The sequence below is a fragment of the Monodelphis domestica genome, chromosome 5, assembly GCF_027887165.1.
Source record: "Monodelphis domestica isolate mMonDom1 chromosome 5, mMonDom1.pri, whole genome shotgun sequence".
In the NCBI taxonomy this organism is placed as follows: domain Eukaryota; kingdom Metazoa; phylum Chordata; class Mammalia; order Didelphimorphia; family Didelphidae; genus Monodelphis; species Monodelphis domestica.
The window spans coordinates 234,301,010-234,327,137 of NC_077231.1; the positions used below are offsets into that span (position 1 = coordinate 234,301,010).

Below are 26,128 nucleotides of genomic sequence, written 5' to 3' on the forward strand. Positions count from 1 at the left end.
ACACACACACACACACACACACACACACACACACACACACACACACACACACCATTTATCTCTAACTTCCCTTAGTGTTTGCTTTGCTTTAGGTATTTAATGGAAATTGCAATTATTTATTAATTCCCTCACTTCATTTTAGTGCACGAGATGCTGCAGTGTAAAAACTTGCACTTTATTGGATATATGGCATTTCACACTTAGTGTTTTATAGGACCCCCTTTTCTAGTTGCTTTCAACTCCTTCCATTAGAGAGTTTATTTCACGTTCCCCCAAAGATAGACTTTCTTGTAATGGATAAGGGAAAATTTGAGTGACTTCTTCTCCTTTGTAAATAAAAGTCCTACCAAATTTTAAAAAATCTTCTCTTCAAGGTTGAATTTTGGGGAATTCTCATCCTCTTCTCAAAGCTTTCTTTTTAGCTTCATTCAGGTGATTTTAATTAATACCATTACAAGTTAGGAATTGCTCTTTTGCCTTAGTGTAGTATTAACAACTATTGCTTGACTGTCTAGGTGTATCAACTTCAATAAGAGGTCCACACACATACTTTTAATGATAGTTTAGAAAAAAAATAGAATTATACTAGCTATTCTAGATACTTGTGCCTATTTGTTTCTGTCTATATCTAGAGACCATTCCTGCTTACAAGCAGAAAAATTCTAAAGTCCACCTGCTTCAGTAGATGGTTGACTTACCTTCAAGTTTGATACTTGTTCCTGGAACTCAAATTTTTTTTCTTCTTCTAGTGACTAGGGTTATCCAGAATCTCTCTGGCATCTCAGACTCATTCAGTTTTCTCCTGTGCCTGAGGTTGTTCTTGGTCCATTATTTTCCATGATTTAAACGCTGCTTTTAGTAATCGAGCTTGGTATTCTGTTGGCCTTTTTAATGGCTATATTATATTACTAAGTTGAATTCATCTAACAACTTTATGACTTTATCCATATGAATCTTTTACTTTCACAGTTGAATTTTTGAATCTAAATATAGAACTTTACTTTTCATCTTTTGAAATTTAAGGTTACTGATTTCAGCTCACCATTCCAAACTGACCAAAGCATGTTAAATCCTGATCTTCATTTATCATATTAGAATATCCCTCCCAATTTTGATTTCTAAATCTTTTATGGAACATTGAACAAGTCAATGCAACAAACATTAATTACCTATACTTTGTTCAAGGTTCTGGAAATTCAGAAGCAAAGTGAAAAATTGTTCCTCTCCTAAGGGAGCTTCCATTCTCATAAGGGAAAAGGTAGAGAGATCATATTTAAAGGGTCAGAGATTATGAACTACTAACATTTAGGAGAGATTAGGAAATGTTTCCTGAAAAAGGTAGCCTATGATTTGAAATTGAGCTGAAATTCTAAAAGTAGAGCAGATGAAGGAGTAAGTCCTGGGCATGGGGGACAATGCGCTTGGAGAAAAATAAGCAAGTCATCTGTATTAAAGAATGTATATATGTATGAAAAGGAGTAATAAGACAAACTTTGGAACATGGACTGGAGCTAGAATGTGAAGGGCTTTAAGTGCCCAGATAAGATTCTTGTTTTAGAGTCAATCTGGAACAGTTGAAGCCTTTTGAATAGGGGAAGATTTGACAGTAGGTTGTATATGTAGAGTAAAAGAGAGGAATTGGTCAACAAACAAATATCTTATAAGCCACAATTTAGGAACTAAAGCTGGAGACATGAGTAAATGAAAGCAGACAATGATCATTATCAAAAATGATTATAAAGCTAGAAATACCCTAAAAATTAACTCAGTAACTTTTATAAAAAGAGCTGAAGGAAAAAATGGATTTTTAACTGGGAAAATATCTAGGTGAAATAAAGCAAGAGATGAAAAAATGAAATAAATAAAACTCTTAAAGAATTGGAAGGAGAATTAGTAGCATAAAAGGTAAAGTGGTAAAATTTTCATAATAAGTAGAGTCTGGAAACCAAGGTAGACCAAAAAAATCGGTGACCCACAAGTCACAGTACAAAATCTAAGGATCAGCAGAAAAAAGAAAATGTAAGATGTTTGTTAATTGAAAACAACTGACTTGGAAAATAAACTAAGGAGATGTAATTTATTGGAGTCTGTAAACTTTTTTTTAAAAGGCTACACATTTATGTTTTCAGAAGTCAATACAAAAACTGCTCAGATTTCTTGTAAGAGGACAAAAAAGAAGAGTAAGAATCCACCAATCTTCTGAAAGGAATGATAACTTAAAGAGTAGCAGTAATGGGATGTCCACAATCAAAGAACAACTATTGCAAACATTTAGAAAGAAGTAATTAAAGTAACAAGGAAATAGAATCAAGATCATGTATGACCCAGAAGTTTCCTCTTAAAATGAGGAGATAAGAGGTTCTTTGTTAGCATTGAAAAACCAGCACTTGAGAACGTCCCAAAAAGCAAAAGATTTAAGTTTATAAACAAGAAAAATTTAACTCAAAGCTGAATCCTAGAGGGGAGTAAAAAGATTATTAATGTAGCAGAAGACATTCAAATATTCCTGATTCAAAGACCAGAGTGGAAACTTTGAAATATAAACACATAAGAATCCAGGGGAACTTAAAGAAGTAAATTTAGTTGAGTAACTAAAAGGAGCTGAATGAAGATGTGTTAATATTCTATCAAGGAGAGGAAAAAAAGTGTTCCCTTAAAAGGATTTAACAGGAATTAAAATAAAAAAAAAATCCAATGTTTTAGATGGATCATTGGTTGTAGTTTAAGGGCTTTGATAAGGAGAAAAAGAAGGTGATAGAACTTAATTTTTTTTGTAATGGGGTCATAAGGACATCATAGACAATACAATATATAGCCACGAAAGATGAGGTAGATTGGAATGGACATCAGATAATCTTGACTATCATAATAGCAAATAGAGAGCTCCTACCATGTGCTAGGTACTGAGCTAACCACCCTTTTCAAATGTCACCTGATTGGAATGGACATCAGATTGACTATCATAATAGCAAATAGAGAGCTCCTACCATGTGTAAGCACTGAGCTAACCTCCTTTTCAAATGTCACCTTGATCCTCACCAGAACCCTAAGAGGTACATGCTATTTTTGTCCCCATTTTACATGTGAGGAAACTGAGTAAACACATTACTTATTTGAGTTCAGATCTTCTTTCTGGGGGCCCAGTGTTTTATCTACTGGCATCATCTAGCTCTCTCTCTGAAGAATTTCACTTTGTCAGAGACAAAAGAGAGTTGAATTTACACAGAGTTTATTATTGAAATTATCAAGTGCAACAGTAAAATAAATAGAATTTGGGGTAGAGTTCAGGAGTTGAGGATGGTGAGGTACTGTTTAAGATATAATACCAAGGAGAGAATCCTCACAAGCAAAACCAATTTCTTGAATCTGAAGGGGTGTATTGTAGATGGTGGTAGAATAAAAATTAACCAAACTCTAAAGGGGTGCCTTAATTTGCCTTTAAGACAGCCAGGAAATAACTGAACCATGTGAATTTAATGAAATATTTGCACTATAACAAAAGACAAAGGAGATGATGCCAGAGAATTCCGAATAGTATGAACTGACATAGAATGATGTGAGAGTAGCAGGAGAGTATTGTATAGAAGGACAACAACATTGTAAAGAAAAGAATTACTTTGAGAAGCTTAAGCATCTCGATTTAAAGAATGGCCAACTGTGCTTCAAAAGACCTTTATGAAGCATTTCATTCACTTCCTGACAGAGAAATAGTATGAAAAGCATTTAGAGCTATGCATTTATGGACACAACTACTATATGTATTAATTTTCCATGGCTCTTTTTTTTTTTTAACAAGGCTTAGGCCATCTCTCCCCCTCCCCCCCCCCCTTTGTAATTGTGGGAGAGGGTTAGGGGGAAGTAGTGATGCAGAAAAAGCAAAGGCTATTGTAATATTGTTTTAAATGCATAGCAGAAAACAAGGAAATTCATAAGAAATCAACAGATGATTGGTACAGTTTTAGAAAGAAATATGCAATATTCATTACATACTTTTTTAATGCAAGCATATGTAATTATGATTTCATATGGTCTTGTTTTACTGTTAAAAACTTTGCATAAGTATGACGTTAATAAGCAAGAAATAAATACAAAGTAACTAGATAGAAGTTTGGATTAGAAAAGGCTTCATGCAGAGTTCATGGGGGAGTTGCATTTTAAAGAGGTAGAAGAAAATGCATTTCAGGCATGGTGGACAGGAGTGTGTGGTAAGAAGAGACAAGAGTCTGGAGAACCCTGTGTAAAGATCAAAGAGAGGGCCAGTTTGCCTACATTGTAGAAAGAGAAGTAGTGAATGGCTCCATGAGGTTGAAAAGATAGCTAGGGGCCAGGTTTATATATGGCATTAAAAATTTAACAAAGGAATTTCTATCTTATTCTAATTAGGAATCATTATGATTGATAAAGAAGGTCTGGTCACCTAGTTGGATTTGCTCTTAAATAGAATTACTTTGGCAAGAAAGGCGTGAGACAAGCAAAAGACTAATTAGGAAACTACTAAAGTAATATAGCCAGTATATTGCCAAATTTTGTCACTTAAAGTCTCTACATATTTTGTATTAGCCCTCTTCTCTCCATCCCTACCACCACTGCCTAGTTTAGACTAGTTCATCTTTTTTTGCATTAATTTCCTAATCAGTCTTTCTGTATTGGCCCTGCCCTACTCACTCTATCAGATGGTAAAATTTATTAAGCACCTACCATGTGCATTAAGAGCTGTTCTAAATTCTAGGGATACATCAAAAAGCCAGAGATAGTCTTCGCTATCAAGAAGTTCCCAACTTAGAAAAAAACATTTTATTTACAAGCATATATTTTTTTAAACCCTTCCACCTTAAGGCAGAAGAATGGTAAATACTAGGCAATGGGGATTAAGTGACTTGCCCAGCTGGGAAGTGTCTTGAGGTCAAATTTGAACCTAGGACCTCCTGTCTCTAGGCCTGGCTCTCAATCCACTGAGCTAACCAGATGACTCCTATAAGTATATTGTTGATTGATATTTTCAAGTAAATTGAAAATAATAATGCTAATAGCTAACATTTATAAAGCACTTCTTATGTGCCTGTAACTCTTCTCTCAACAGAGGGATGAGATTTTTTTTTTTTTGGAGGGGGATTGGTAAAGTCTTCCTGTAGCAGGTAGAATGTCAGCAGGGACTTGAAGGAAACCATAAAGCTCCATTCTCTCACAGAGTGCCTGGAGTGATTTTCCTAATGCATAGGTCTGAATATATCACCTTCTCCCTGTCTCCTCCTTCCCTAGTTATCTTTGAGGTTTCCTTTACTCCAAAGATCAAATACAAACTTCACTGTTTGACATTTAGATCTTTTCACAACCTAGTTTCTTCCCTAATTTCCCCATTTTTTATTTTTCTCACATATTTCTACCCTTTGTGTACTTTAGCATCCAAACTTACTGGCCAATTGGTATTCCTCACACATAAATGCATGATATTCCATTTCCCATCACCACCTCACTTCTTCCTGTTGTAGATTGTTTTCTTTTAAACCTGAAGCAAAGCACCACATTCTATAGGAGGGCTTTCCTGGTCCCCCAGGCTGCTAGCAACTTCTTTAAGATTATAGATATTTATCGCATTAGAATGCAAGATTATTGGAGGCAAAAACTGTTTTCTTTATATTCCTAGGCCTCAGTACAGTGCTAAATCCATAGTGTTTCTCAGTTGATTTATAGCTTGATAAGATCTATGAAATCATTATTCCTAATTTCTTTTTATTATGAATAAAGAGCCTTTAACATAGAGAGGTTTAAGTGTCTTGTCCAGGGGATACAAGGTAGTAGGTTGTAGAGCTGGGATTTTATAGGGAAATTGGAAGGGTTGATGGCTTTTGTAAGAGAGATCAAAAGCTCCCTATGGGTGTAATAGTTTGAAATTCCCTCAGGATATCTATTTGGAAATACCAGATAGACATTTGATGATGTTAAACTAAAAATCGGGAGACTTTAGGGCTATAGGTTGTAGCCCTTTGAGTTTATGAGATGTGAAATCGAGACAGACACAGGGACACTTGAGCCTGGCTGTGAGGGGAGATCCACCTACCTTTAAGGCATGGGATACAGATGATAATCTAGCAAAGGAGATTAAAGAGTAATCAAGTAGAAGAATTGAAGTGGAAACAATGTCATGAAATCCAGATGGGGAGAGTGCCTGAGTAAGTAATCAACATGTCTAATAATACCAGTGAGCAAGAAAAATAAGAACTAAGAAAATTTCCCTATTTAGCAGTTGATAATATACCACAGAGAATAGTTTCATTTTACTGGTGAAACTTAGAAGTTAAGAAGTTAGAGACTGAGAAGTGAAGGGGAGGAGAGGGAATAAAGAAAACTAAATATAAATGACTTTCTTTTAGGAGGTTGACTTTTAACAGAGAGAGATGGATGATGTTAGTTTTGAGAAGCTGGTAGGGGCCATTGCACAAGTTTTAAGATGTTGAAAATCAGAGTTTTATTGGTATCTGGGACAGAACAAGTAGACAAAGATAAGGGTGGGGGAGGGGGGCAATGAAAGCAGCAAGCTCTTGGGAGGAATGGGAAGGGAAAAGGGATCAAAGGCAGGAAACATAGAGGGTGGTTAGACTAATCTAGGAGGAGGACTATCTCTTCATCAAAGACTAGAAAAAATGAGTATATCTAATGGGAATGGTGTTGAGGAGTTTTGAGGTGTAACTTAAAAAATAAGAGTAACAGAACAAAGGCCTCTGTCATGTCAGTAGACAACTTAATTCAATGTTTTATCAGGCTATTAATAAACTTTCTTTTAATCAGATGCAGTTCTCTGTGATTTTCACTTAACAGTAGTATCATCTAAATCCTATCCTAATTAATTAAAAAAAATAAACATGTATACATTTAGAATTCTCAGAAGCCAAAATTTTATAAATTGGCAGATGGTTCATTCAAGGGCGCTGAAGTTCTTGAATTTTGTTTAACTTTCCACCCCCCCCCCCCATGTTATTTGATGATATATATATATATATATATATATATTTGATAGCATAAACAGTTGAATTGCATAGTTTGGAAAAAGTGTAATTCAATAAGACCCACCTCAGGTAGAGGGAAGGGAGGGAAGGAGAAAGAGAAAGTTATATAGGTATTTATATAGGTATATACATTATTTCCTGAGCTATTTGCAGACCTTCTCAGATAACTTTTTACCTACAAAAGTCTGATTTTATTACTTTTGAGAAAATTAATATGATTAATAAAATAGTTTGAAGTAATGAGTTCTAAGAAGTGAGACTTTTAAGTGCAAGGGCACTGTACTGGGCACCTTGGATACAAAGACAAAAATCAAAAGAGAAATGGGCTTTGCCCTTGAGGAGTGCTATATCAAATTAAATAATTAAATTATAATTTTTTTATGCATAGATTCCTAAATGAGTTACAAAATTCATTCTTTATATAATAGAAAAAAATTACCCATTTTTTATTGCTATCTACCTGTACCTTTACATAAATGTATACATGTACCTTTACATTGTGCATCTACACAAGTATATGAAAGTGTGTCAATATACTTGATGAATTATAAAGGCCAGAAGTAGAAGGTGGACCTTATACATGTATTGAAATTTCTGAAAAATATTTAGCAAACGAGTTAGTGAAGCAACCTTTTTTTTCAGCATATCCTAATAAAATTATGATTCATGAAGATTACAGATAAGAGCATATAACAGGTGTTTTTGTACTCTTCAATCTGTGTTGTAATTTATATTAAAAACATGTTTATTCGAGAATGAAAACATTTTTAGTTAAGTATACTCATTTATAAAGTTCATTTCATCCTGGGTTACTGATGTTTGTCTCTATTGGTTTATTTGTTGTCATGAAATGACTTGGTGACTGTTTTTTGAAACTTTGTGGTTTTATAAATTGATACATTGATTCAAATGAATATATCCACTTTCTCAGATACTAATTATACATATCTGAGGGAAGTCACAAAGTAGTTCAGACTGGGTCCACTTGAAATTAAACTTTTTATTCTTCTCTAATCATTTTATGACATTTGCTCTTCCAAACATTTTATCTTCAGGCTTCCTGTATGTACCATTCCTCCCCACCTTCCTCATAGAACATTTCACCTTTTTATATGAGAAAATCAAAGTAGTCATTTTCTCTTCATAGAGGCGATCATAGATTTATAGCCATAAGAAACTCCAGTTATCCAGTTCCAGCTCCATTTTATCTATTTTTTCATTTTATTTTTTTGAAAATTTTATCTAATTAGTCAATTTAGAATATTTTCCCTTGGTTACAGGAATCATGTTCTTTTCCTCCCCTTCCCCACTCCGTCTTGTAGCCCATGTGCAATTCCATTGGGTTTTACATGTGCCCTTGATCAAAGCCCATTTCCATATTATTGATGTTTATACTAGGGTGATCATTTAGAGTTTACATCCCCAGTCATATCCCCATCAACCCATGTGATCAAGCAGTTATTTTTCTTCTTTATTTCTACTCCCACAGTTTTTCCTCTGAATGTGGATAGCATTCTTTCTCATAAGTCCCTCAGAATTGTTCTGGATCATTGCATTGCTACTAATAGAGAAGTCCATTACACTCGATTGTGCCACAGTGTATCAATCTCTGTGTACAATGTTCTCCTGGTTCTGTTCCTTTCACTCTGCTTCAATTCTTGGAGGTCATTCCAGTTCATATGGAATTCCTCCAGTTCATTATTACTTTGAGCACAATAGTATTCCATCACTAACATATACCCAGCTCCATTTTAAAGAAGTGGAAACTTAGGGAAGATAAATGACTTTCCAAAATATTACACAGATATTAAGCATCAGAAATGGGATATGAACTGAGGTTCTCTGACTATAGAATCAGAACCCTTTCCTCTGTTATCATGTTGCTTCTAAATTTATCCATTGGACCATTTCCCCCCAATAATATTAACTAATCTGATATACTGACTCCTTACCTGTCACTTTCTAATATACCCTGGTCTCTCCTTTCCTTAAGAAACTTTCACTTGACCCTACTATTCTCTAAAAGCTATTGACTTAGTTCTCTCTTTCCTTTTGTAGTAAAAAATAAGAAGCCATCTACACTTTTTGCCTCCATTTCCTATCTTCTCATTCACTGATCAGCTTCTGACTTTGCCTCATAGCTGAAATTCCTTCTTACTTATCAGTGAACTTTTAAAAACTCTAAATACAGTCACATTTTTAAAGAATCATTTTTGTTATTCTCTCTGCATTATTTGATACTTTGACTATTCCTCTTGGATACTGTGTCTTACTGGATTTTCATGACAGTACATTCTCTCCTAGCTGTTCTCTTACCTGTCTGGCCTCTCTTCTCTTCTTTATTGGATTATCATCTACTTCCTGCCCCCTAATTAATTGTGACCCTCAAACCTCAACCCCAGATGAGTGATTTTTGGATTCACTTATAGATATTTAGATAGCTCCCAAATGTATTTATTTGGCCCTTATCTCTGAACTCAGTCCTGAATCACTTAACTGCTTGTTGGACATCTCCAATAGGCAAGCAAACTAAACATTCAGTCTTCATTTTCCCTAAACATAGCCTTTCATCAGCCTTTTTTTTTTTTGTTAAGAGCACTACCATGTTTCCAGTTACATAATTTCTAGGTTCTTACACAATCATTCCCAATTCTTCTCTCCTCAATTTCCCATAACCAATCAGTTATATCTTGCCAGTCTTATTCCTGTAGCCTCTTTTCTTCCCTTCTCTGAAGCTACAGAACCACCATCTTGTTTTGTCATCTCTTACTGTAGTATCCCTCTTTATTTGTTTATCCATTCCTTGACTAACTTTTTCAGTTCATCTTAAAGGTTAAGACTGACCATATACCTTGCCTATTTGAGAACTTGCAGTGATTTCTTATTTCTTCTCAAATAAAATGGAAACTCCTCACCTTGTCACATCTACCCCATCACAATCTTTCTTTAGCCTACCTGTCCAGATATATTATAACGTATTCCTCTCATATATTTTAACTTCCAGCCAAATTAGCCTACTTAATTTCCTTTATATTTATCATTATATTACCTCTTAGTTTTCCCAGTACCCTCACTTGGCATTCTACTGTTAATAACGCTTCTGAAATTGTCATATACAGACATACTTATTTGTTTACATTGTCTCAGGATCTGCTTCTGTAAAATGAAACAATTGGGGCTATAATCTTTTTTCTAATTCTAATTTCCTAATTACAAGTCTAAATCTATTAATAACATCCTTATTAATTGCGTTGTTTAAAATAGTTTTTTCTTAATTTACGAGTTATGTAACCATGGTAGAGGTCACTTAACTACCCTGAGCTTCAAGTTCTTCATCTTTAAAATGAGAAAATAATAATTATACCTACTTTATGGTCAGCTAAGTGGCTGAGAGCTAGGCCTGGAAAAAAGAAGTCCTTGATTCAAATTTGGTCTCAAGATACTTTGTTAGCTGTGTGACCCTGATCAAGTCACTCAATCTCCATTATCTAGCCCTTATTGCTCTTCTGGCTTGTATCCAATACACAATACGGATTTTAAGATGGAAGGAATGTTTTATTTTTTTAGTTTGTGTATTCTTTTTTTTTCTTGTTTTTGTCTTTTCTTTTTTTTTCCATTTGAATGTTTATTTAGTCAATTTAGAACATTATTCTTTGGTTACAATAATCACATTATTTCCCTCCTTCCCCTCCCCCCACTTTTCCTTCAGCCAACACGCAATTTCATTGGGTATTACTTATGTCCTTGATCAGAACCCATTTCCATGTTGTTGTTTACACTAGGATGTTCATTTAGAGTCTACATCCCCAACAATATGCCTTCCACCCATGTATTCAAGCAGTTGTTTTTCTGTGGTGTTTTTACTCCCACAGTGTTTCCTCTGGATGTGGATAGTGGTTTTTCATGTGGGTTCCTCCAAGTTGTTCAGGGTCATTGCATTGCCACTAATAGAGAAGTCCATTACATTAGATTGTACCACAGTGTATTGGTCTCTGTGTACAATGTTTTCCTGGTTCTGCTCCTCTGACTCTGCATCAATTCCTGGAGGTTATTCCAGTCCCCATGGAATTCCTCCACTTTATTATTCCTTTTAGCACAATAGTATTCCATCACCAACATATACCACAATTTGTTCAGCCATTCCCCAATTGAAGGGCATCCCCTCATTTTCCAGTTTTTGGCCACCACAAAGAGCGCAGCTATGAACATTCTTGTACAAGTCTTTTTCCTTATTATCTCTTTGGGGTACAAGCCCAGCAGTGCTATGGCTGGATCAAAGGGCAGACAGTCTTTTATCGCCCTTTGGGAATAGTTCCAAATTGCCCTCCAGAATGGTTGGCTCAAATTCACAGCTCCACCAGCAATGAATTAATGTCCCGACTTTGCCCCATTCCTTCCAACATTCATTACTTTCCTTTGCTGTCATGTTAGCTAATCTGCTAGGTGTGAAGTGATACCTCAGAGTTGTTTTGATTTGAGGAATGGGTTTTTAAAAGAAAAATAAAGTAAAATAATACCTATTTCACAAGGGAGTATTGTGAGGACCAATTGAGGTAGTATATGCATATAAAACTTTGTAAACCATAAATTACTATGCATATTAGCTGCTATTGTCAATCTAAACAGTTTTGTATTCACTATTACATATTTATAGTCATTTTTTTACATTCCATCCCTTTTCAAAAATATTCACATAGTTTTATTAGATATTTAAAAATTTTTATTATTCCAAAAATTGATTTTTTTCTCCCTCTAAGAACTAAAGCTATTTCATTTCTGGAGCTTAGTGTTGACTAAATAGATGGCAAAGAGTAACATGGTTAAGAAGATAAATGTCAAGTGCATTTTCAAAAGTAGACATTCCAGCCTTTTGGATTAATGGGAAAGAAGGTCAATAATTGCATGGGTTTCAATAAGCTTGGGGAAAATTAGCATTCCTATGGTGCAACTATGATATTAAAATATTGAATCTCTAAATAGATGATTTAGTATTGTGATAGTATTGCCCATTTTGATTGTCTACTTATGTAGGATATAAAAAACAACTGATAATTAATATTTTCAGAGGAAAACTTTATAGTCTGTGAATATCTAAAATGTGTTGGTAAATTTTTAGCCCTTTTCATAATCCAGTTATATTTTATTGTTTACTAGGTTCCTCCAGAATTTCCACAGCATACTCCTGGGCCTGTTCCTACCAATTTCAACCAGCCCCCACGGCTTCCTCTCCAGGACCAATGGAGAGCCCCACCACCTCCTCAGGACAGAGACCATTTCTTCTTAGGAGGTATATCAATAAGGAATTATGAAATTTCAAGTAACATTGCGCGCGCGTGCGTGTGTGTGTGTGTGTGTGTGTGTGTGTGTGTGTGTAGTGTAGTGTATTTTAAATTGGTTCAACTGATCATTTGGGATTTTTTATCTATCACTAATCTTATTCCAATAGCATCATTTCAAGAAACAAATTTTATTTAAGGATCTGAAATTCATAAGATGATAGACAAGAAAAGGATGAGTTTTTAGAAAATATCCAGTTTGTTAATTTTTTTCATATTTTTAAAATAAATGTTCATTTCTATCTAAGGAGTGTAAGCATGCAAATGTATGAACAAAAAAAATGAAGAGCATAAGGCAACACAGAATCTTTAAAGAAAATGTAATAGAAAAGTGATTACAGTAATATTTTAAGCTGTGCATTTGAATTTAATTAGTTTACACTGATTATTTGAGAAAAAGAAAGTACTCAGTGACATGAATTTTAGAAATGGGGAAAACTTATACCTTTTGCATCTTGAATTGAACCCTAAACCTTGTAAAGTCGATAGTTAACCATAGTTCTGTTTAGTCTTAAAATGATACTAAGGAATTAATATTCTTTTAAGAAGATTAATATCACTTGTAATTTCATTTAGTTTCAGGAGAACCAAGGTTCCCGAGCCATCCTTTGTTTGAACAACGAAGTCCCCCTCCACCACCACCGCCTCCCACGATTCTTAATAGCAGTCATCCTGTTCCTACCCAGAATCCCTTGCCTTTTACTCAGCCTGGACCAGCATTTAATCAGCAAGGACAACAACCAGTATTTCCCAGAGAAAGGCCTGTAAGACCAAATATACAGCCTCCCGGTCCAGTGGGGATCCTTCATTTCAACCAACCAGGCTCCACAAATACACGGCCTTTCATTCCTCCTAGACAACCATTCTTACCTGGCCCGGGACAGCCATTTCTTCCAACACACACGCAGCCTAACATGCAGGTATGGAAAGAAGATAAAGAAAATTGACTTTTATTTAAAACAAATATAGGCAAATTTGACACTTAAAGCCATATGATGACTTGTGGAAATTGAGAGATGATGACTAACTTTATAAGAAAACTAAGTCTAACTAGTATAACTATAATGTGACCCTATCATTTTACAAATACAAAGAGTATTTGAAGATCTAAAGCAATGACTTCCTTAGTAAATGAACAAATTGATGTTAAGATTTTATTTTCCTACCAATTAAGTTAGAAAATTTTGCATTCTATTCACCATTGTGGTGATTTCTTAAATTAGTTAATTCTGGGAGGATTGGGAATTTATTGTTTAGAATTGTATTCCTAAAGGATGTATTAGAAAGATTAGTGTTTTATCTGGACAAAAATGTTGATAATGCTGTTCTATTATTATTATTATTATTACTACTACTACTACTACTACAACATCTTGAATGCCCCCTACTGATCAAAATGAATCTTGAATTTGACATATTTATTTTTTTTTTTGAATTTTTGAATTTGATATATTTATAGGGCCTTTATTACAGAAGATTCTTTCTTTTTCTTCAAGTTCATTCTGAAAATATCAGATGTATGTTTGGTGTCTAGGAGTTCAGCCTCTCCACAGTTTTATAGAATCAAAGAACACATATGTCGAATATTGAAATTTATCTTCCTTGAAAAAGAACCAACTTTTAGTAATACTAAAGTAGGAAGAATTAAATTTTAAGGCAATAGTCTAGTACAAATGAGTAAATTTTATATATACATATATATGTATGTATAAAATCAGATCTTAAAATGAAGTTTGCGTAGTACCAGTTAAAATTTATCCCCGTTGATTGGCTTCTTCTTGGAAATTGATGTTAGAGTACAGTGAATGCATATACACATCTTAAATTGTTTTCCTTTTTTTTTCATTGAATTATGAAGGGACCCTTGCACCCTCCATTACCACCACCACATCAACCTCAGCCTCAGCCTCAGCAGCAGCAACAGCCCCAACATCAACAACAACAGCCCCAGCATCAACCACAACATCATCAGCATCAGCCCCAACACCAGCCTCCACTTCAGCCCCAACATCAACCTCCTCACCAACCTCCACATCAGCCTCCACCCCAGCATCAGCCTCCACACCAGCCCCAACATCAGCCCCAGCACCAACCTCAGCACCAACCACCACACCAGCCTCAGCACCAACCTCAGCAGCATCAGCCTCAGCATCAGCATCACCATCACCTTTCTGTCCCACCACCACCTCTGATGCCCATGTCTCAGCCACCATTTAGACCTCACATGCAGACTTCTCAGCCTCAGCAAAATAACAGTAGAATGCAGTGCCCTCAGCGACAGGGTCCAAGACATGTAAGTATAAATCAAGATTTTGTATTCTTTTAATAATCACGTAATTTAAAGTAACATCCTTTTTGTCATAATTTAAGAGAATCCTTACTATACAGACTTTTATTACATTTTTCTTAACTTGGCCTCCCAACCCACACCTATTGATGCTGTTCAGGAAACCAGAGGCTTCATTTCCAGAGGCTTCATTTCTGTGTGTGTGCGTGCGTGCGTGCGTGCGTGCGTGCGTGCGTGTGTGTGTGTGTGTGTGTGTACACATAGTACACATGTATATGCAGATTTTCTGAAGAAAAATATTTTTGGGTTCTGTTTTTTTCAGCTTTAGTTATTTTAAAGAAGGGCTGTACATGGGAGGTTAAGTATAAAAATAGACTGTTAAAAAGCTTATGTATATATTTATATTTATATGTGTACACACACACACACACACACACACACACACACCTTACTTTCTGTTTTAGTAGGCAGATATTCAGCAAAGGGTTAGGCAACTGAGGTTAAGTGACTTACCCTGGCTCATATAACTAGGAAGTGTCTGAGGCCACATTTGAACCCAGGTCCTCCTGACTTCATGCTTTAGCCTCTTCACTTTTGCTCAAGGCTTATAATTTTGAACCCTTTCACTTTACTATTATTGCAAGTATATATTACTTTGTTCTTTGTATACAAAATAATGCATACATTTCTTGATAAATTGAAGGTTTGTTTTAATAGTTCTTACCTTTTCAAGGGTTGTGTATGAAGAAAGGGAAGGCATTTTGGTTTCTGGTATCAGAAACATGAAGCAGAGTAGTTAATAGAAAGGATACTAAGCTCTCATAGAGATATCTTAGTTCTAGTCTGAGATTTGGCATAGGCCTTTAAGAAAAGGATTAAATTAGGGGCATCTAGGTGGCTTAGTAAAGAGCCTTGTCTAGAGATAGGAGGTCTTGGGTTCAATTCTGGTCTCATAGACTTCCTAGCTGTGTGACCCTGGGCAAGTTACTTAACCTCCATTGCCTAGTCCTTACCACTCTGCTATATTGGAACTATTGCACAGTATTGGTTCTAAGATGGAGTATGAGGTTCTTTTTTTTTTAATAGAAATTTTAAAAAATGAACCACCTTAAGCTGTAATTGCCTATAACTACTCTTATAGTTAGAGGGATGTTATGAATTTTATGTGTAAGACATGTAACTTGAATAATTTTGGGTCTTAAAATCTCTTTCAAGGATACCTTACATTTTTGACAGTCAACAAGTGATTATTTGATAGGTAACAGGTGTTCATGTTGTAGGCACTGAGAATATAAAAATAAAAAATGAATCAGTCCTTACTTGCAAATAGCCTCATCTTACTATTTCTGTTCCCGCTGGTAAGAAAAACTTTCACAGAGTTTTCTATCTCCCCAAGGAATCTTCTGGAAACGTCTTTGATCTGTTATGACCTTTGTCATTATTGGGATCTTAGATCTAAAGGTGAAAAAGGCTTCTTTTTGTAAAACGGGAAACTGAGGTTTAGGATTGTGCAGGAGTTTCACAGGTAGCAAGCACAAAATTGGGATCCAAACCTAGATCTTCTAATGCCAGACTCACTGCATGCACTATGCCTCCTTTTATGCCTCCTTTTAAGATAAAATCTTTATCCTAAGGTATGACTCCAGATTTCCTCTTCCTTTCTTGCACGCCAAATAATGATTTATAAAACAATATTAATAAAATCTGTGTTTATTTTGTTATTTCCTGATTATATTTTAATCTGGTTTAATTTATATTCAGTGTGTTTTGACACCTAACTTTTAGAGTATTTTTCTTCTTCTAAGAAACATACCTGCATGCAAAATTGTGTTGTGTGCTTCATGGTGCATTCATTCATTCATTCATTTACTTATTTATTCATTTATTTATTTATTTATTCATTCACCTATTCATTCATTCATTTATTTGTTTATTTTGGCTGTTGTTAATGGCCATTTTATTAAAACACTTATCTATTATTTGGATTCATCTCTTGTGATAGTCAACCTTTTTTTATACTTAATGAACTATAAATCACATGTTTAAAGCTGACAAATTAGCTTTTCCAATTGAGTTTGAAGTATGAGCCCATCATTGAAAATGTACTGGCTAGTCTGACACTGGTTACCATTGTCTCTCTTGCTGCAGCTGTCAGCTGGTACTGCATAAGTTTTTAAAAAATAGCTGAAAAACTTTTGCATAGAATTACAAAATATTTATGTGCTTCATTAGGTCAGAGATTTAAGAATTTTGGGCAAATTACAGTATAAACAGTAGAGTTGTGGATAAGGAGAATCTACTCTGATTGTAGTATTGCTTTCTTGTTTATGTGCATTTTTGTTCTTTTTTCACAAATATCTATTTCTGATTAGAAATTATCTTTTTTCTTATGATAGAGTGCAGCTTCACAGAATGTTGTCAAGCGGCCAATTCAGCAAATGCAGCCAACTGCTCCAAGAAATAGCAATTTGCGTGAATTACCAATAGCACCATCGCATGTTATAGAAATGAGTAACAACCGATGCTCCTCCACACCTGCAGCACAAGTGAAACCAATTACAAGCACCCAGTCCTCTGCAAGATCTGTTGTGGGTGTCAGGACCTCACAGGGAAAGACTGAAATGAAAGTTAAGCCAGTTAGCCCTGTGGTTCAAGCCAAAGTAGAAGTAAAATCTGAACCAGAGGTAAGACTTGTATTTTACACATTTCTGCTTCTCAAACCCCAAACCTCATATTCAGCTATATTCAATTCTTCATTCATGCTTTCCACAGAAGAATCCCAGCACCTTTTCCAGGTCTATGTGGTTCAGAAGTTAGCCCCATTTCTTTCCTATTATTTCTTGGCTGTCTACGAGTTAAGCTACAACAATCTACTACTAATCACTGGCACTAATTTCTTTCTTTACTATTTTGCTGTATTCTGTATATTCAGTTTTCAACAGGTTCCATCAAAACTAAGGGAATATCTAGGTTGCTTTGATTGTGTCACTCACTCTTTAAGATTACCATGGCTTTGTGTTGCATACAACTGAGGCCTAAATTTCTAGGCTTTCCTGTCTGCTCCTCTATGCAGTCTTACTTCTATAACCATATCTTCTTTAAGTATGTATTCCATGCTCAGAATTTCACCATGTTCTTGCTTAACAGTTCCTTGCTTTATTCAAATACTTTAGGAAAACCGTTTTTATAAAGTTAGAGGATCATAGATGGTAGAGCTGGAAGGCACATCCAAGACTATCTAGTTTAGCCTCAACTCATTTATACTTCTTTCCTCACTTATAACCGGAAGTAAATTTGTTATATGTTCTCCAGCTTTACCTTCTCTAAGCTTGTAATTCTTTTGAATCACTTTACACCATATCAAATACATGCCTTTCATTTATGTATAAATATTCCATTGAGTCATATATTTGCATAGTTGGTCTTTATATGTTAACATATTTTTGTGTATTGTCTTTCTGTCTTACTGATAAACTACTAGAAATCAAACTTCTTTGCTTAGTCTACTCCATACTTAATATAGTTTTAGCCACCAATTAGTTACTTGGTAAAAAGTTTTATTGGTAATGATATTTATGTAAATAATTATTTGGTACATACAAACTTAAATGACTTTCAGAGTTCCATATTTGGAATCTGATATACCCTATGAATTTAATCTTGTTTGATGATTTATTTAATTACTGAGATACATGGAAAGAGATAGGGTAATTTGGGAGGTTATATGATTTACTTAATTTGGAGGGGGTATGTATATTAGGTCATCTTTAGATGAGGAATTTAGTTTTGCTGTATTTAACCTAGACTTGAACTCAGATTCTCCTGACCCCAGACCTGGCACTCTGTGCTATCTACTTGCCCCAATCTGTAATTCTTTTTCGATTTTGTTGGTCTTAGGCTATCCAGTTAAAAATAATTATATATTAAGCTAGTGTCTAATTTGGCTTATGAGAATGAGAATCAGCTTTTTTGGTTAAACAATTCTATAAGGATCTATTGAAGCATTTTTATGGTAGTTATCACAGGCCCCAAAATACAATTTTTAGAGTTGTTATACACATATTTTATTTGTGTTTAATGTTAGTTACATTACTTTGAATTTTCAAGTTTAATATCTTGTTATAAAGCCAAACAACTTTCCAATTAGGATTAACAAAGTAAATTGGTTACTAATTGCTTCATAGAAATACTTAACTTTGATGAAAAGTTTCATCAGAGGAATACTTAAAATTCCAGGTTGCCTTAATTCATTTAGCAATATAGTTTGGTTTAGTAAAATTCAATTACATAGGTAATTGTAAATGTTTGTATAAAACCATAAGAGTAGTTTGGCTGGATAAACTTCTATGTTAGAGAGTTATAATTTTCTTAGGATTATTATTTATCTTAAATGAACATTAGTATAAATAAAATGATTCCACTTTTAAGTAATACCTGATAATGGGAAATGATTTGAGCAGTCTAGACTTTTTTCAGAGAGTGTGTGTGTGTGTGTGTGTGTGTGTGTGTGTGATTTATCTTGATTAAAAAATATTTACAGATAACTCTGTCAATGTCATAACAATAGTTTAGTCTATTTTCTAAGAAATTTTTATGAGACTATTTGAACAGTAAATGTTGAAGGCAGTTTCAGGAAAAAATAGAACTTGCCTTGTAAATTATGAGTAGTTACTTACCTTTGAACATAGATGTTAGTTTGATTACTAAATGTCTCAATATCTTAAAATGTTTTGCTATTATCTGTAATAATACAGGAGAGTAATACCTCCCCATAGCATTATTTGTATTTGTCTTAAAAATATTAATATTCCCATATAAAAAATTCAGATTACTAATGCTATTGGCTTGACTTCCCCAGACTTGCACAAATGATAAGTAATGGGAAGAATGAGGCTAATACATTGTTGTGACTGATCCACATATCGATAATTGAAAACAGATTGATATTTCTCATGCCATTGTAACCTACACTATCTCAAACCCACAGAGAATGAGTTGAAATGAGTAGTTCTGGCTAGCCGAAGAATTAAAACCCCTTAAGCCTAAACATGCCTGGTGGAAATCTTATAAAACATTTTCACAAACTTCTGTGCTTTCTTAAGACAGCACACAGAAAAGTATTTAAACTTTTTCTTGATAACTCTGTATCATCATGAATATAATTTATTATATTCTTTTGTAGTATATTTATAAAATAGCTCTCATAGAACTCATTGGAGGTATATTACAATACCCCCAGACAGCCCTAGGCCACTTTCTTTTCTGATCTTGATAGTTTTTCTGTTATCTCTCATTTTTGTAGCCTTACTTTCTCCTAATTTGGAATATTTCCTCACCTACTGTGGACTTGGAAAATGGGTACCAGTCTTGTTATAATTGTGTATTAATTACCAGTAAATAGGCCTGTAGTGAGAGTGAATGAAATACATGGGCTTTATTATCTAGATATTAATTTTCCTTCACAAAGATCTTTTTATTTCCTGGTTCTTTACTGTTTTTCAGTTAGATGTGGTTGGCAAATAGGTTAGTGATGGATGAAGTGGTTTTTTTTGTTTTTTTTTATTGTATATACTAGGTAGGGAAACATGTTATTTTTAATCAGAAGTAAGTTTCTTTAAATATTTCCTATTTGGCTCTTTTTCTCAAGTACTTTTCTTGAGAGTTGCAAAACCTTTACAAAGGTTATTTGACACACAGTATGGTGATTTCAGAAAGGCTTTTGACTAGAATATTAAAGCATTCCATATATACCATTAATATTCCAACACTGCATTTGGCAACATTTTGATTCTGTAGAGAGTGCATGAGTTCAAGGTCAGAGAGATTGACTTGTGCTGTTCATTATAACCAATTATTGTGTGACAAATGAGTTTGAGATCAGCCTGAAAATTCTTTAAGAAAAATCAATAGTTCTAATCAGGGCCTTTCAGGTCATTTACTACCCTACCTTTTGTTAGTTTGTCAGAAAAGAGCAAGATAAAACCTGTGTGTGACAGCGGGTTGCTTTGGTATTGTTGTATTTCCATTTGAAATATATTTTGATAACTTAAATGAATACTTTAATTGGATTCAGAAACTTCTAAATGAGCAGAAATTTACATGATTTCATTTTAAATATTCTGATAAGATTCCCAAATTAGCTTTAGCTGGGGTTCCTCCCCTTTTAGAAGCAAAGAAGTTATATTTAAATGGGGGGAAAATACTCTCAAAAAAACCCCTACAGCAGGTTTTAAATGGTTTTACACAAAATAAGGAATGAAGTTTTTGGGAAGATGTGTTTTCTTAGTGTAGTTCTGGTCAATTGTTTTGATAGAGCCATGTGTGTTTTACTATATTAATAAAAAAAATGCATATTCCCTGTTTAGTTTCCTGATGAAGATGAAGAAACCAGGTTGTATCGCTTAAAGATAGAAGAACAGAAACGTTTAAGAGAAGAAATTTTGAAACAAAAGGAGCTACGACGGCAGCAGCAGGCTGGTGCTAGAAAGAGGGAATTACTTGAAAGACTTGCACAACAGCAACAGCAGCCTTATACCCCACAGCCCCCAGTACAGCAGGAGGAACAAACGTCACTCTCACCCACTAATGGGAATCCACTGCTACCTTATCCTGGTGCACAAGTTAGACAAAATGTAAAAAATAGACTTCTTGTAAAAAAGCAAGACATCACTATTACAAATGTTCAGCCCAAAACTTCAAATTTTGTACAAGCTGGTGCTAATTTACAATACCAAGGACAACCAATGAAACCAATGAAACAGTTGAGACAGAATAGAACAGTACCTCAAACTCAGCTCCAGCCATCTCACAAAGTACTTCAAACAAAGCCTCCTGACATGGATGAATTGCCAACCCCAACACAGACTACTAGAGTGGCATCAATACAAGGCCAGCCCCAGGAAATGAAACCTGGAGTGAAAAGGACTGTCATGCAGCGGGCGAACAGTGGTAGTGGAGATGGGCCACATGTCAGCTCCAAAGTCAGGGTGATTAAGTTGTCAGGAGGGGTAAGTTTACAAGTTTTGTGAGTGTTTCTCTTTGATTTGGGCTTTCATTTAGAGTAATTCTAAAATACTCAGAGAACTTTATTGAAGAAAATAAAAAAATTGAGTGAAACAATTTGCCTCTGTTACAGTCATGTGAATCAGCTTATCTACTTTTAGTTGGGTTAAAAAAAATGCTATTAATTCCATTTCAACTTGGGTTGCTTTTGTGTTTTAATGATTATCAGTTGTCCTAGGATGTGCCAGAGAGAAAAATTGATTTGCCATATCTTCAGTTCCAGTGAGCCCAAATATTTTTGAAGCATTTTTCCAACCTGCAAAGGGGTTAGTGTACTTAGGGTCACCTTATAGTTCTGACCTTCTTTCACCCCTGTACCCCTAATAACAAACAAAAAAAAATATAAGACTGTAGGATCTGTGGACTAAATTGATTTGAATTTATAGGTGATTTCATCATAACCTGGGTGGGGAGGATTATAGTCTTTTCAAAATTACTATATATCTGTCATTGCAACTTCTGAATAGTATTTAATGATTAGTTGCACTATTTTCCTGATAAGTAATAAAAAGGGGTACCATAAAATAAGAACTCTTTAGACATGATGAATGCTAGTATAACAAGTATCTATAGTATTAAAAAATTGTCTCCATCCTTTTGGAAGATCCAAAATAATAGCCTTTTTTCAGTAGTTTTTTCTCTGGGACATTTCTACATAAAAGTCAAGTTCTGTAATAAAAATATTTGACTGTGTTAGTGTAGAAAATAGTAGAGAGCAGACTAGATTTAAAAATTGCTTTGAAAATCAAGTTATTTAATAATAAGTACTTTCATCTTGCCTTTCTGAATTTTAAAAATTCTAATTATACAGATAAAATCAGATGCCCACAAAACAACATAATTTATAAAAAATAAAATAATTCAGGAATTAAGCTAACATGGCCCCCCCTTCCCCTTATTGAATTCAAAGTACTTTTTTTCTTATTACAAATGTTCTAGATATCAGCTCTGTTTCACCTCTAGACCCACAAATGGTAATTGTGATTTCTTGATTAAAAAAATTTTTTTTAAGTAATGTACATATTTTAACAAAATGTTACAAACTTTATAATGAAATGTTATCAAAATTTTTGCTGCTTATTTTGGCATTTTATTCACATTTTTCTTATTAGTTGTAGTTCAAAACACTATTAACTTGATTTTTAAAATTTCTACTTTATTATTTATTTATTTTAAGCATTATTGTCTTTTTAAATGTTGTCCTTCTGACCCCTCCACCATTCACTGAGAAAGTATCAGTATGATATAAATTATACATGTGAAATCATGCAAAATGTTTCTATATTAGTCATATTGCCCAAAAGACCCCAGAAAAACAAAGTGGGAAAATTATACTTCAATTTGCACTTATTCCTCATTTCTCTTTCTGGAAGTGGATAGCAGTTTTTCATCATGGGTCCTTTGGAATTGTCTTGTTATTACTGTGTCATCAATCAAAGTAGCCAGCTCTTTTCACAGTTGATCAATCTTGCAACATTGCTGTTACTGGGCATAACGTTTTTTCCCCTTCACTTTGCCTCAGTTCATATAGGTTTTTCCATGTTTTTTTGAAGCCACTCCCTCATCATTTCTTTTTTTCCCTTTATTTTATTTCAGTAACAAATTTTCACATAAATTTTCTATGGTTATACTTTCATCATTTCTTATAGCACAATGGTACTGCCACAACTTGTTCATCCAAGCCTCAATTTTCTGAGCATCTCTCATCTTACAGTTTTTTTCCTACTGCCAAAAGAACTGCTATAATATTTTTGTATATATTGTCCCTTTTTGTTTTTCTTTGTTGTTTGGGGTACAGATCTAGAAGGAGCATTATAGTTTAATATTTACTGAGCACCTCGTTTGTGCAAAGCACTGTGTAAGATACTATATCAAAAAGACAAGAAATAGTTCCTGACCTCAGGGACTCAAAAAACTCAACATTTTTAGTAGAGGAACAAATTGTAAGAACTACTCCACAAATAATTCTAAAATAAGGTAGATGTAATCAAAGTATATACAAACAAATCCTTGGACAGTATTGTTTTTCAGAGGGGGAAAGAAATTAAAGTTTTTGGACAGGTTCAGTTGATTTTCTTGAAAGAGGTATCGGAAGAATGGGCAGAATTTCTTAAGAGAAATTAATAGGGAGGCATCCAGGCAGAGAAGCAACAAGGAGCAACCAGTCAAAAAGCATTTATTAAGCACCTATTGTGTACCAGGACTATACTAAACATTTGAGATGCAAAAAGAGGCAAAAGAAGGTCATTGTCCTTCAAGGGACTTACCGTTCAAATGAGGGAGTCAGCATGTAAACAAACATATAAGAACAAGTTATGTGCCAGATAGTTAAGAAATAACAGAGGAGCAGAGTTTGAAAATAGTATTATTTGTTCATGAAAGAGCTAATATTCTAATTTGAGTGTGGCTTAGGATATGGGTTAGGGATGTGGTGGAGGTTAGACTAGAAATGTAATTTGGAGTTGTATTGTGAAGAATTTTGAATGCTATATGGGTGGAAATTAGACAACGCTTAAATAGCAAGAAACCACAAAAAATTTTTGAATAGAGTATCAACATGATCAGAGGTATGATTTTGGATAACTAATTTGGCCACCGAAATTTGTAGAGTTTATTGGGGAGGAAGTTTCAGAAAAGAGTATTCAGGAGACCATAAATCAGTATAGTAGAAAATGGGAAGGAAAGCATAATGTGTGACATATTCTTAAGTTATAATGTCCAGAATAGAGAAACTAGGCAAATATGGAGGGGGGAGTATTCATTAAAGATGATTAAAAAATTTGAGCATGACTGATCTTTTTTGGAGAATTGGGGAAATTAAGAGGAAGACCTAGTTTGGAAAAGGACGGATATCTAGATGGAGATGCTCTCAGACATCTGTCAGTATGGAATTGGCTGAGCAAAGAAGTTAAAACTAGAAATAGAGGGTCGGAAATTACTTTTATAGAAGATCTGGGCATATCATTCTGACCATCCAATAAAAATGTAAAGAGAGGAGAAGATGGAGGATGAAGAACATAATTCCAAGTAGTTCTGTCCTTCTTCTTACTCCTCCACCCTATTCCCACCCTACTGTAGCCCCTCTCTTTTCTCCCTCTACCCCCATTGGCTCAGTTCTCTCTCCTCCCAGAAGCAGAATTGTTTCCTCATTTAAAAATTTTCCTTTATAATTATAACCACTCTATTAATAATATGCAAATGACTTGGTATGTGTCATGGCCTTTTCTTTATGTCTGAACCATGTAAATTTGATGATCTTGGTAAATTCTTTTTCCACATAAATAATAATAATAATAATAACTATGCATATTATTCTTAAACAAAATTTTTATATGAAGATGCCATTATATATGCATATTATTCTTAAACAAAATTTTTATATGAAGATGCCATTATATTTTGTAGAAGGTACTAAATGAGTTATTTTGGTATGGAGAGAGAAGTTTAAGAGGTGAAAAATCTGATTTTTAAAACTAAATTTCCCTACTGGTATTTATTTTTTTAGTGAGTATTCAGAAATGAATTTATAGCTATCATGTAGAGTTTATATATTATCTTTTGAAAACATGGGGTGGGTACCTGATGGGGGCAGCTAGGTGGCTCACTGAATAGAGTGCCAAACCTGGAGTTGGTATAACTTGGGTTCATATATAGTATTAGACACTTATAGCTTTGTCTGGGCAAGTAACTTGACCCCAGTAACTTAGACCTTCTGTCTGCCTACCATCTTTTGGGGATAATTAAGTGGATATAACCTCCTAAGATGTCCTAGCTATAAGTCTGTGTCCACATTCATGAACTCTGAAATTATTTTATTTCATCATAATCTTTTATTATTCTATCCTTCCCTATTCCTTATAACCAACCTCTAAACATGTTCACTATTACCTCTAATCTTTCTACCCTTCATTTCTTTCTAAGGCCATTACCCTTCCACTCTCTACACTCTTAACTTTTTTTTAGCTTCACGCCTTTGGTGAATTAATTCACCTCTACACTGTCCTTTATTCTCTATCTAGTACTTTGCCCCCTTATCCCCATCACCAGTCTTGCCCTCCCAAATTGCAGCCTTGAGCTGCTCCTACCATCTGTTGTCTTTATTCCTACTTATGTGCTACTAAACAAAACCGGAGAAAATCATAAATCTCTGCTGGCTTGAGTCCACTACAAATTTGTTACACAATCTCTTACTTATGTTTCATTGCCACAAGATAGTCTTTTTTCACCTCTCTAACTATTTCACTATCTCAGCTCACCAATGTCTTCTCCAGACCTTTATATCCCTGCTCTAACTTCCCATAATTCACTTTCCCCTCACCCTGTCAGCTGAGAATCTTACCACATATTTTACTAAAAAAATTGTGGCTATTTGTCGAGAGGTCCCCCTCCTCTCATGCTCATCTTGTGGAAGATGTCTTTTGTCACTATTTTCTTCTTCA

At 34.5% G+C, this 26,128-nt stretch overlaps 1 protein-coding gene across 11 annotated transcripts in view; it reads left to right on the forward strand.

Moving 5' to 3' along the window:
* The window catches only part of RBM33 (RNA binding motif protein 33), a 184,092-nt gene that overhangs the window by 82,657 nt on the left and 75,307 nt on the right, over nt 1-26,128 (forward strand). For all 11 annotated transcript variants that reach the window (XM_007504671.3, XM_007504663.3, XM_007504664.3 and 8 more), the window contains 5 exons: nt 12,159-12,291; nt 12,917-13,260; nt 14,199-14,633; nt 17,024-17,311; nt 20,993-21,634. In XM_007504671.3, coding sequence (XP_007504733.1) covers nt 12,159-12,291; nt 12,917-13,260; nt 14,199-14,633; nt 17,024-17,311; nt 20,993-21,634 — 1,842 coding nt within the window. The remainder of the gene's footprint in view (nt 1-12,158; nt 12,292-12,916; nt 13,261-14,198; nt 14,634-17,023; nt 17,312-20,992; nt 21,635-26,128) is intronic.